We start from the raw sequence: 13,203 nt of genomic DNA on the forward strand, positions 1-13,203 counted from the left end.
GTCCGCGTTTCGTCACTGCAAAAACGTCGAAACATTTTTTTTAATATCTAGTAGACAAATAACACCTGAGGTAGTCAAATAGTACGAGTTGTTCCGGACTCGCATACTTGAGTTACCGACTGCAATTCAAATGCTCTTTTTCAGGCAAAAACATGCAGGCTGTTAATGGTGTAAAGTTATATTTATATAATTGCTTGGGTTTAACGTGCCAAAACTACGATATGATTATGAGGGACGCCGCAGTGGAGGGCTCCGGAAATTTCGACTACCTGGAGTTCCTTAACGTGCACCTAAATCTGAGTACCCGGGCCTCGAGCACTTTCCCCTCCATCGAAAGTGCGGCCGCAGCGACCGGGATTCGATCCCGCGAACCTTCGGGTCAGCAGTCGAGCACCATAACCACTAGACCCCCGGGGCGGGTATGGTGTAAAGTCAAATAACACGGGTGACTGACGCGTGTTCGACGGCATGTTCGGCTCTGGCATTCGTGATGGAACGTGAAGTACCCATCAGACTCTGCTTTACTGTAGCAAAGATGCCTCTACGCGTGTTTTAACGAACGTGCGGGGGCCAAACATTATTTCCTCTCGAGCAAAAGCACGCTTTTTCCAGGAACAAGCCCCTTGTCGTCGGGCCCTCACGAGTCACCTTTTGCCAGCCGTTTTGCAAGCGCGAACAACACGCCGCCGTTATCACTTCCGCTGAACGCATCATCGCGCGTTTTCGACAGGCTTACGTGTTTGGATGTCGCGGCGACAAAATTTCACCCGCCAACTGATAAAGCGAGTGTCGAAAGAAGGTATACGTGTTGTTTGGGCCGCAAAGGGCGTTACAAGCTTTTCTGCTTAAGGTATACGTTCGACGCAGCTTGTAGCAAGAGTGGCAGGCCACTTTTGCTACGAGCTATGTCTAAATCGCCTGCAGTGTAGTACACTGAAGCAAGCCAAAGTTACATAACCTTGACGTTGTCATATACAGTAGGCGATATTACGGTATCGATGCTTCCAAGTGTACCAGTGAAGCGAAAGCATGACGAGAGACTGCACTTTTCATTTATTTATTCACTCAGGTATCCTAATATACCGCTAGGGCCTTTACGTGGGAGGGTCAATTTTATTGGGCGTTACCACAGCGGATAAGCAAGGTTAACTCAATCCCTGTGCGTACTTCATATTTTCTTTAGTACAGCTTCTCTCATATATATCTTTACTCTAGATATCTTGCTTTGTTTGCTTATTATCGACGTCATTTAAAAAATATCCCACTCGGTTTGTGGCCAGTTGTCCGTAGTAGGCGCGTGCGAATAGTAAAAATGAATCATAATCATATTGACTCTCCTAATTACCATCGTTATTAATATATATTCATTATTTTCTCCGACTTGCACAGATCGCGCTCGAGCTGTAAGTGATGAGGAAGAAGAAGCCGATTCGTTCGTGAAGGCTGGTCGCACGTCCGAAGTCATGCCCAAACGCGACTTGTCGAAATCGAAGAAGAAGCGCGTCTCCGGGAGGCGAGAAGAGCCGCGACGGACGTCGCCACCCGTTCCGATCACGGTACGGCTCGACGACCATCGACCCTTGACATCTGCCGGTACGTCAGCATACCCCGAAGAACTGCCATCACCGCGAAACAAGGCGGCTGCGCGAAACCACACGGGGAGTGCACTCTTAAGGGCTAAGAACGCACGGGCGAAGCCGAGTGAAGCGTCAACCTCGCCTGCTGGGAGCGTACCGGCAAAGCCTACGGAATCGCCACCACGAACCATCAATTTGATCAGGCCCACACGGAAGGAAGGTTTGGAAGCAGCGAAGCCGAAAGAGATGCCGAAAGAGATGCCGTCGCCAGGATCTGAAATAGCCACAGCCGAATCCGAAGCACCTTCAGCATCGTTAACTACAGCCGAGGTTGAAAAAGAGAAACCGTCTTCAACCAGAACTCCCGCCGCTAATGAAGAGAAACCACCGTCCTCCGCGATCACCAACCACTCGACCAAGCGTGAAAGGTTGTCGTCAACAAGAGCCAAGACCGTTTTCGCGGTACTGGACAAACCAGAGCCCACTACAAACGCTGCTCCGGACGCACACCGTGGACCTCAGGCATCCGCGGTCACTACAACGGGGACGACACCAAGCGAAATACCGGGACCATCAACCGATACCCCCGTTACACAATCAAAAGGACTGGCCCTGCCCACGGCAGAGACAATCACGTCCAAATCGAAAGAGCCACTGACTTCGTATTCCACTGCGCGAACTCTTACGATGGACGTCGAGCGATCGTCTGGCCTCACGGAGTCCCCGGTACAGAGCCTGTTCATCTTCGGCCACGGCGGCTTCCAGCGCGTGGTGCTCGTCTTCGCTTGCGTGGCCGTGTTCGTGTCCTATTCGCAGAGCTTCCTGCTGGTTGTGGAGTCGCACCCCGTGAAGTACTGGTGCGAAACGAACCCGCGACCCGCCTCCGGTTCGGCTGAATCTCCCGTCAGTTCGAGGCACGCCAGCGTGCCGCCGTACGCCAACGACAGCTACGGCGAGTGCACACATTTCGACCCTGCCCCGATGAACGGCACAGACAACTCGACGAAGGTGAGATGTGCCATGATAGAGTTCAGCGTGTCTCAGCTCTCCCCGGTATTCGTTTACAAGAACGGCGGCAGCCCGATAGCATTGCTAGATTTATCTGTAGTGTTCGGTGTTACGCGGCAGCAACTTATTCTAGAATGAAATTGCATTGGAAACGAAGAAAAAGTTATAATTTTCTGTTTCGGCTTGTCCGTGCTCGCCGTGCAGAGCGTTGTTGAAGTCACAGGCTTGATTTTGGGGGGTCACTAAAGGTAGGTTTTCCCGATGAAGACTGTAGGCGTATTAACACGGACACAAGAGATGAGACCAAGACAACGTAAACACAAACATTCTTTTATCATCAATACCGTGCCAACTAGCTCAACTTTGTTGTTCTATAGGTTTTACTTTTTTCAAGCACGTCCCTGAAGAAAAGCCCTTAATGCGCCCGCAGGTTTACACGTTTGTTAACGCCGGGGACACAGCACTAATGTCACATACTACAGATCTTCCACATAATGGAGGCAAAATTTACAGTTTCTACACCGACTTACGGAGACCTGAGTCTAATACTGAGTGTTTGTTTAAAGCAAAACTCTAGCTGACGTTGCAGCTAGAGTTCCATCGCAGTGTTCCTGGCCTATCCGCCATGCTTGGGGAGCGCTCTAAGTTCTTGCCCCAGAGATAATCACCACAATCTCGCCAACGCCCAGCTTGCCAATAACTGTCGAACTGGTAACGATCAGAAAAGGTTAGAAGACCTGGGACGTCCGGAAACCCTTTCAAAGTAATACTTTGCCCAATTTTATAGCAATACTCTCTACCCCCTCTCTACCCCCCCCCCCCCTTTTTTTTTGTAAATCGAGAGCGCTTCGCGTATGTCACAATTGCAGAGGAGGAGCAGCTGTGGAGCACATGCGGAGTGTTGAAGCCACCGAGAAGCCAAAAGAGGCTGATGAAATTGTCTTATACAGAACCATCGCGTATCGCGAAGTTGGTTTAGCGCCTGCGCTGTATCTCGCGCTCTAGCTCCAGCTGGGGAACTCTTGTTCCAATGCGCAATGTTCCGTCACTGAGTTTATAATGCAACGTAGATTCCACAGGAGCTACTATGATAACATTAATAAGCCCGTCAAAAAAGCCTTTTTCTTTGACAGCTGTGTGCTTATGGTTAAGTAGATCAGCTATCAATGCGTATGCTGAACAGCTTGTATGGGTAATATGCGAATGATATGAAACCACCGGGCAAGTACAGGCGCTCACACTATAGAAATTCTTTTGTAATAGATCATTTTCATAATTGTAAAGCAAGCTTTCCTGCGATGCAGCTAGCCCAACTGATGGCGGCTAGTCTCTGCAAACAGCGTGTTCAAGCACAGTTTGGTTGCGCTCTGACGTGGAAAATGTAGACTCAGCTCTCCTGAAAAACGCATACTAGACAAGCCCCAACGCATGCATCTAGGGCTTCGTCTCCACTTGAAGCAAGGCAGGTACCGCCATCTGTTTGGCGAATTAGCAGCGCAGGGAAGCCCACTTACAAATTATGAAAGGGATTTAGGTTGGTAGTGCAAAAGATCTAAATACAAGCTGCAAGCTGCAACTTCACTTTGTTGTGCGCTTCCTCTGTTTCGTCCCAAAAAGCTTGGCATGTGAAAAAAAAATCCCCTGTGGTCAGTGCTCATCACGTGTTCTCGTGGCGCGCTGGTTGATAAGATGCGCTGCGTAAGATACGTGATGTTGACTGGATCTCTACACGCGTTCCCTGAATGTGCCACTGTGCTTAACATAAAAGTTGATTGAATTTATTCATAGTTTAACCAGCGGTCAGCAGTTAGGGCACGTTTCAATTATTATCTTTTAAACCTAAAAGGAGCACCGTCAAATCAATTCACTGCACGTGTAGGCACATGACCCGAGCTCAAAAGAAGTCTGTTGGGGTCTGTTCTCCGCAGGTCTTACCAGTTAGCTTTATAATAGATAATGCTTTGCAGGTGCCATGCGACCACTGGGAGTACGACAAAAGCCAGTCAAGGTCGACCATTGTCGCCGAGTGGGACCTTGTATGCCAGCGGAGTCGGTTGAAACATGTAAGCATAATTTGAAATAGAAATAAACAGGACCATGACAAGCAGGCGTTTTTTTTTCTAGCTTACGCTAAATTTCAACCTCATAGAAACAGCCTTTGAAGTTGGTTCTAGCACATAACACTCACACACCTTCAGGCAACTAGACCACATACAACAAACAGTAGCAGGAATCTTCTATTCCTCAGGGAGTAAGACCATCTCCTTTATGACTCCTTAAAACAAAGGGATATTGAACCGTGCTGCTTACAAACCATGACGTCCTGTGTATGCAGTCACGCTGTACCAATGTCAGTTTGCTGGTGAAAATAGCTCGTCTATGCGCGGTATAAATTAATGTAATTGGCTACAGGTGAAACTAGCGCGCAAACCATCGTAACCATGCACCGCGATAGCTGTGAAGTACAAATACCAGACGCACGCGTGTGTCTCGTTTCGCGACTGTGTCCGAACGTGCGCTGATCATTTTTTCATATGTGTTTATCATTGAACCCAAATATACGTGCTTTAAATTGCAGCAAATAGGCTGAGTTGGAATAGCTATATTGCATTTCATATGCATCAGGTGCAACGCTATGGAGGCTAGCGAGACTTCTCGCAGCAGATGCGTTCGCCCCAGGAAATAGTTGAACGATTTTACCACCCGTAAATCAATTTTTTTTTTCGGTTTTAGACTAATAAACGAGGATGCTTCGCACCTCAGAAATAAATAACCCCCTTATTTATGCGGTTGTCAACAGGTTGTTCTGGATCGCTTAGCGTCTCTTTGCGCTTGTATCGTGGCCTCCGCGATCAGTTACGGTAGCGCGCAGCCGGATCCATTCGCGGGGGACACGTTTAGACGACAAATTCCAAGCGCGAGACGCACGGACTTGCAAATTTTGCTGATCGAACTACTTGCATAGCTTCCACCTCGACGCACTTGACGTTCAAACGTAGTATTCAGTTCAATGTTTATTTATATTTCAAAAAAAAAAAGGAGCAGTCGCAAAAAGCTACTGCAATGAGTAGCTTGTCGGGGTGACAGCCCCCTTAGAATGGCACCTTAGCACGAAGGGGCATGTCAGGAAGTTCGGCTTCATTTTATCGATTAAGATAATTGCTGCTTGACGCTCAGAAGCCACCTGTGGAAAGGCACGTGAGATTATAGCTTCTTCAGCGGCGGTGTGTACACTTGTACAAATCGACTACGGAGGCACGCCACGCACCGCATGTTTCCTCAAATTGCTTGAGACGCAGTGTGCACACTTGTGCTGGCTTCTTCAGTGGACAATTAGCGCTCATTTAACTAACTTTATTGTGCCGCGTATTGCTGCAGAGGATCATCTTGCTGGGGACACTACCATGTTCGACGATCGTTCGACGTGCCACTTTTCAGGACCAACGTCAAGAGTATTATATTTCTTTGCTCGAAACTAATAGAACCAAAAAAAAAACAAAGTAGCCACGCATTTTGGGCCGAATATAGAATTCTTTTTATGCAAGTATTGAAGCTGACTGATTGAAGAACTGGATATTGCGAGCGCAGTCGCTAACTCTTCTTTGTCCACTGGACATATCATCATCATTTGTATAACTTCCTAATTATATGTATCATCAGCGTGTGTCAGCTCGAGTTCGACTCGAATAAAGCGGTTCCTTATGATATTTCTTTGCACGCTAAGTAACATTAATTACTGAAACTCACACAAAGCGACATAATCCGCCATTTTCTTTCTTAGAATGTAATATTGAGTGCCTTGGAAATATGCTATGCCATTTTGACGCATTTGCAGTCCGTGTATCGTTATTCGCGCCTGAATCCTGGGGATAGATACTTGGGAGAGGCACTCCTGCTTCAGTATTTGTGAAGCGGTGTGACGACGAGGTCTGACCCACTCCTTTCTGCCTTTCACAGCTCATCTGGGCCACGTTCATGACGGGAGGCGCCGTGGCCGTTCCCACGATGGGCCTCACAGCGGACGTCGTGGGAAGGCGACCAGTGTTGATAGCCGCCGCGCTCCTGCTTCTGCTGTCCGGATCGGGAGTCTGCCTCTGTGAATCGCTGCTATGGTTTACGGTGCTGCGGTTCCTGTCAGGCGCATCGACCGGAGCACTAGACGTCATTTCCACGGTATGCTTGCAGGTGATTCTCGCAGTAGGTAGGCGTTGTAGTTTGAATGATCATCATCATCACCATCATCATCATCATCATCATCAGCCTGTCTACGCCCACTGCAGGGCAAAGGCCTCTCCCATGTTCCGCCAATCAACCCGGTCCTGTGCTTTCTGCTGCCACGTTATACCTGCAAACTTCTTAATCTCATCCACCCACCTAATTTTCTGTCTCCCCCTCACGCGTTTGCCATCTCTTGGAATCCAGTCAGTTACCCTTAATGACCATCGGTTATCCTGCCGACGTGTTTGAATGATCAAAAGAGGGATAAGCTGGGCTACTTGGTATGAATGCATAATAATAAAAAAACGCAAAAAAAAAGAGTGACAAAAAGGAAGAACAACACAGGACGACTGCTGACTTCCAACTGAAACATTTATTGCGCCTAACCGTACTGAAAGAACAGGGATGCATACGGCATGCACATGAGGGTCCGTTTAGAAAAACAAGTTACGAAAAGCAGCAAAGCTATAACTATCTACGTAAGCTCAGATAATTGAGCTTTGTCGAGTGAGGCAATTGAGGCCTAGCAACGCATCGGACAGAACGCTGATGTGGGCAGCCTTCACAATTTCCCGCTGCGTCTGTCCGCTGTGATGGTACAAAATGGTGGTGTTGTCAAGCAAAGGGACACATCCGCATTCTCGACAGTGTAGCGACAATTGCGAGCTAGCTTGGCCTTTTTGAGAATTATTGGGCTCACGGAGGCACACATTGTCCAAACTGCGCAGACGCAGTTTGGACAAGTCGATATACGTCCAAGAAACTAGGTTCATCCGTATAAAAATAGCAGTATGCTCTAGTTAAGTAAATGCGCTATACTAACCACCTTCGTGATCTCCTGAAAACTCTGCTTTCACTGTTTATAACTAAGGAACGTTACGGCATTTATTTCAGGAAGAAGTTGAAAAGTTTACAGAAGAAAGAGATTGATTCTGACTGCAGCTAAACAGACAAATTGATGTTTCCTCGCTCATGAGTTACCCTTGGGCAGCTCGTCTTAAATGATTCCGTCATTTTGCTTCCGTCAGACCAAGTTAAAAGGTCCTCAGACAAGGTCTTTCAGAGGTTCTCAGACACGGTTCTCAGACTAGGTCCAAGATAGGACATTTCATGACAAATCCATGCACATATATTTTCGTTTCCGCCGTCTTTCCGTCTTTAGTTCCGGTCATATAGGTGTAATCTCGTCTAGAACGCTTACATCGGAGGCAACATTACCCTTAGCAGCAAGACTCTTACTGACATGACGCGGTTAATGCTGTTCAAAGACAGGGCATGCAAACACGGACACAAGAGAAAATACACAACAAATGCCGACTAACAACTGAAAAGTTCTTACGTATGAATGGCTACTAGCGCCGCCTGTATGTTTGTCTTGGAGTTGGATGCCTTGGAACATTGGCTCATGTGTGCTCGCTTCTAACGCGCACGACCGGCCGCGCTTGCTTGATCCGCAATAAATCAGTTCATAAACAATAGTGTACGTCTGAAGACATTAGAGTTATCTCGAGCAATAGCGTATGCCAGTGGTTATACTAAATATTTTGATGACGCGGTTCTATACATGAGCACTGTACGTGCTTGTATATAAGCTAAGCCATTGGACTTCCCTTTTGTACTTCTTATTTTGTTCATGTCTCCCTTATCTGTCTCTTCTGCCTGAGTCTGTCTGTGTCTTCGCGCTACACTATGACGTTCAACACCAACTAGCCCAAAAGCAAGTCCTCCTAATTATTCCTGTCGTTCAAACGGCTACCGGCAGGTGCTGCTGTTCGAGTCCACACCGGCAGGTCCCAGAGGAGCTTTCGTGGCTGCCTCCGTGAGTCTGGCCACGTGCCTCTCTCCCGTGTTCGTCGCAACAGTGAGCGCTGTGTTCCCGACATGGCGGATGCTGCACGCTGTGCTACTTGTACCGGCACTCTTGCTAGCGTGCCTGGTCTTCACGATCGAGGAGTCACCCCATTGGTGTCTCTACAACAAGTAAGCTATACAGTGGCAGAGGAATCGAACCCGCGACCTTTCATAACCCTACAGCCACTGAATCACAGCGGCCGTGTGTAAGAAGCATTGACACATGACGGTTGCCTCAAGTAGAGCAACATGAATGCTCATGAATACCGCACAATGCGCTAGCCTCACCAGATGTGACGATGTAGGCAGTGTCAAAGAATTTACAATACCATATTGATAGATGGAATGATAAATATAACTTTGGCAGGATTACACACAAACACAAAAAGCCGTATACGTATAAACAAGGCTCAATTAGAGATGCAAAAATGAAAATTAGGCAGTGTAAGACAATCTCGAACTTAAGTAGGGGATTAAGTTTGTACAGGACGTGCATATCATTCTTTAAAAGATACATTCATCAGTGACATTCAGTAAGAATGACATCTGAAGTCCGTAAAATAATTACCTAACGAAACGTTTCTTTCCTGCGGCGGTTGTACCTTTGTTAACGTTATCGTGCTCTGTAGTGCTTATTTATTGCCTGATCAATACTTTTCTGGTGTACTCTGATAAGTAGGTTTAGGAGTATTAACATTCCTTTGTTTAGTGTGTTTAGGTGGTGTTACTAATACAAGAATGTCTTCGTTTTATAGTCAGTGTGCGATGTGTTCCACGTATTCACCCCGTATTGTCTTCTCAACAGCCTTGTAAAGATTAAAATTGTCCGTATCAAGCTGTAGTAACAATGAACGCCGAAAGAAAGCTTTTTGGGCAAATGAATGAATTAGGCATTTGAGGCAGGAACCCGCTGTATGGGATTAGGTAAGAAGACGGTCTTGGCTTAGATATCGTCAAGTGAACAGCGGTTTCCTCTATATGAACGTTTGTTCCTGCGTCATATGGCACGTGCCCAGGTCGGTCACCTCTGCATAAGCCGGTCATCCCCTCCTACTCCAATTGAAACTGGCCGCTTTGAGTGTTGTAAGCCACGACGGCTTTCTGTGTTTCAATATTAAAATGCGTCACATTTCTTAGTTACTGTGTAGTTGACATTGCATGTGACATCTCTCTTGTGAAAAGGCGGCAAATAAGCGTTTAGATTTGAATTTAAAGTGGCACAACACAGTTGGTTGAAGCACGACATCTCTGTTGTTCTTTGAAGGCAGAAGTTCAGGAAAATATGGAAGTTTGAAGAGATGAAAAATCCTTGAATACGGGATGTCGCTAGAGCCAACGTTTCAATAAGTGGTCTTGCCTTCTTTGAGACATACGAAGCAGGCACTTGCACGCGCAAAAGTAGGTTGTTGCGGCCTTGAAGAATACAAGACCACTTGTAGAAACATTGGCGTGCTCAAAGAATTAAACAGCTCCGATGGGTATCCGCGTCGCATATCACGTTCCGGTTCCCAGATACACACACAGATGGCGTAACTACCTAGGTCGTGGTAAAGTCCCTGGATATTTTTGGGAAAGTACCGTCTTTCTTTTACCCGAGCCGCCACGCCGAGCACCCTCCTCTCCCGCCTTCCACCTTCCCGCTTCACGGGCCGTCGCCTGGGAAACGCGCGCGTTATCTGCGTGACATAGCATTCTTGATAGGAAAGTGGCGCGAGCCGGGTTATAGGGCCGGCGCCCGCACGGTGGTCGTTTGGGAGAGGAGATAGATACGGTTTGGACACTTGGGAGAGGAGGGTTGGACACTTGGGAGAGGATATGGAGGAGAGTGTCGCTACTTTCTATATATCAAGGGACTTTAGGTCGTGGACGAAGCAGTAGCCGCACAGTGGAACGGGAAAGGGTGGCTCGAGCATGAATAGGGTCTAAAGTCATTGTAGCAGTGGCGGGTGTCGCAGGGGCTGCCACACCTCTTTTTTCGCTCATCTCTACTCTACAAACAATGCAATCACAGACATATAATCACAGACACCCACATAAAATCACAAAACATGACATAAAACCGCAGGAGAAACACGGGAGAACGGAAGCTCCGCTGTTTCTGCAGATTTCGCACTGAGTGGAACTGGGGTAGGTTTTTTTCGTCTCTTGTTCCGTTGTATCACAAACAAACGTCCACCCCCCCTCCCCCCACCTGCAGCAAGTTCGACGATGCCGAGCGCGTCGCCTTGTGGGCCGCTCGGCTGAATCTCGAGGATCCGGATCTTGTCCGCGACCGACTCGAGCGGATACGCAAGGAGGCGGAGTTCCTCGGTGAGCAGGCTGTGTTGCGGTATCCGAGGCTTCTGCGGTACATCGCGTCGGCGCCAGTGCGGTCCCGGTGCTTCGCCCTGTTCGGGTGCTGGTTCTTCGTGTACATCGCCTACTACGCGAGGGACTACTGGAAGCTCGGACCGTGGGTTCGTACTATAATTTATTGCTTCAAAATAATAATTATGGGTTTTTCCGTCCCAAAACCCCAATATGATTAGGAGGGACGCCGTAATGGAGGACTCCGGAAATTTCGGCCGCCTGGATTTCTTTGACGTGGCCCTAAATCTAGGTACACGGACCTCTAGTATTCCGCCTCCATCCAAACGCGGCCGCCGCGGCCGGGATTCGATCCCGCGACCTTCGGGTCAGCAGTCGAGCACCATAACCCCTAGACCACCATGGTTTTTTTTTTCTTTATAGAACCCTAGACCACCGTGGTGGGTTTACTTATTCCTTACAAAGCTCTAAAATAAGAAAAGTCCAGCCAGTTCCACTCCGTAAAAACTATCGGAGAGCCAACCTGTAATGATGATGATGTTGATGAATTTCGGTGCAAAATTCATCATCATCAGCGTAATTTCGAGCATGATCATCATCATTTTGGTTTTATTTTTTATTCTCTTCCCGTCTGATCACGTGACCTGCATGACACCTACTACTACTACTAATACTACGGCGACGACGATGGTACAGTGTAGACAAAGACACCTTCTCTTTAAAAATCGACGTACAGCCGTGTGACGCATGACAATGCGTCTGGAACGAGCAGAAGACTCGAAGATATCGTTTAGTAAAGCGAGAAGATGAACGGCACTAGTTTAGCTGTACATGGTATACAGTGGTGTAATGTCGCTTGCCTCAGACGAGTAGACATTGTCAAAATTCAAGACAGCACACGTAGCGCGTGTTGTACGAGTTAAAAGCTCTGCAGCCAACATATCAGTGCTTGAGGGAAAGAATGAAAGAAAACAGTGTATATTTCAGTTACAGAAAGAGAGAGAGTGAGAGCATACCATCATGTGGACATTATGTCGTACATGTTGACACTAAATCACATTGCGCAGATCCAGGCAGCCCAGTGGTTCGTGGTGACCGGCAATTTCCCGGCCATGGCTTTCGCCTACGCATTGACGCGGCGGCACGGCGGCCAGCGCTGCGCTGTACCTGTGCTGGCCGCGTGCTCCCTGATGTCGGCGTTGCAGTCGGTCCTTGTGGCCCTGGGCGGCCGGTCGTCCCTGCTTCTCGCCTACTGTAGCTCCGTGATCATTCTCAACGTCGCCTACGTTGCCCTGGTGGTGCACACCGTCGACGCGTTCCCTACACCGGTGCGAAGCCTGGGCTACTCCGGTGCATTCATGTCCGGCCGCGTTGGAGCCATGATGGGCACGATGTTCCGCGACTTCGAATCCATGCCCCTGCCCGCCAATGTGCTGCCGACGGCGGTGACGTCGCTGGGTCTTCTGGCCTTTGCGGCGTCAGCGATGCTAGTGCCACACACTCCGAAAGATTTATTCGCGGGAGACGCCTCACCGTTTGTTCGGGACCAGCCGGTAGACCCGATGCTGTCTATCGATAGCCCGATGTCGTGGAGGGTGCACAGGAGGGTGTCCCCACAGCATTCGCCGACTAACGAGCGTGAATGAATGTTCCTAATCGGCTCGCCATGGACACCATGGTAATTCCAGGCAACTTGTTTGACGATGTGTGTGAGCGTTGACGTGTTTGCCGATATTGCTGTGACAATTGGCAATAATATTGATCACTTTTTATCGCTTTGCACTTATGTGCCAAAACGCGTTTTTTTTGTCGTGGACTTGGTTCTGTCATTGCCAGGAACATGCGACTTTCTGCATTAACTTCGACGAGCTTCTGCGATTCTTTATTACTCACATCTCAGCGTGTGTTGTAATCGTGAAGTGTCGGTGTATGTAGCAATGCAATGCGTCTATATGTTTTACCATTTTCCGCACCATGAAAATGCTGCAAACTTGCATAGCATTGGAGTAGCCAGCAGTCGGAGGAGCGGGGCGGGGGGGGGGGGGTCTCTTAGTTTTCGCGGGTTATCCAAATGCAAGAACGAATGCCATTCCTAGACCACTAATTCTTGCCTGAATTTCGCTTTAGGAATTTTGAAGGATTTTTCGTTTCCTTTTCTTATGATTTACGTTTTAGAGTGGAGCTCTTAGGCGCCCGTTCCTACGTTGAGCGGAGTCGCCGTTGGCGTCGGCGGTGTAAGCAG

General features: G+C 48.2%; 1 protein-coding gene across 1 annotated transcript; it reads left to right on the forward strand.

Moving 5' to 3' along the window:
- The first annotated feature begins 1,660 nt into the window (after positions 1–1,660).
- On the forward strand, positions 1,661–12,635 carry LOC119401612 (solute carrier family 22 member 8). Its single transcript, XM_037668512.2, has 6 exons — positions 1,661–2,585; positions 4,553–4,648; positions 6,543–6,758; positions 8,566–8,783; positions 10,852–11,110; positions 12,029–12,635. The coding sequence occupies exons 1-6, from the start codon at positions 1,824–1,826 to the stop codon at positions 12,605–12,607; spliced, it is 2,130 nt and encodes a 709-aa protein (XP_037524440.1). The 5' UTR covers positions 1,661–1,823; the 3' UTR covers positions 12,608–12,635.
- Positions 12,636–13,203: the final 568 nt, after the last annotated feature.

The sequence above is a fragment of the Rhipicephalus sanguineus genome, chromosome 8, assembly GCF_013339695.2.
Source record: "Rhipicephalus sanguineus isolate Rsan-2018 chromosome 8, BIME_Rsan_1.4, whole genome shotgun sequence".
Taxonomy (NCBI): domain Eukaryota; kingdom Metazoa; phylum Arthropoda; class Arachnida; order Ixodida; family Ixodidae; genus Rhipicephalus; species Rhipicephalus sanguineus.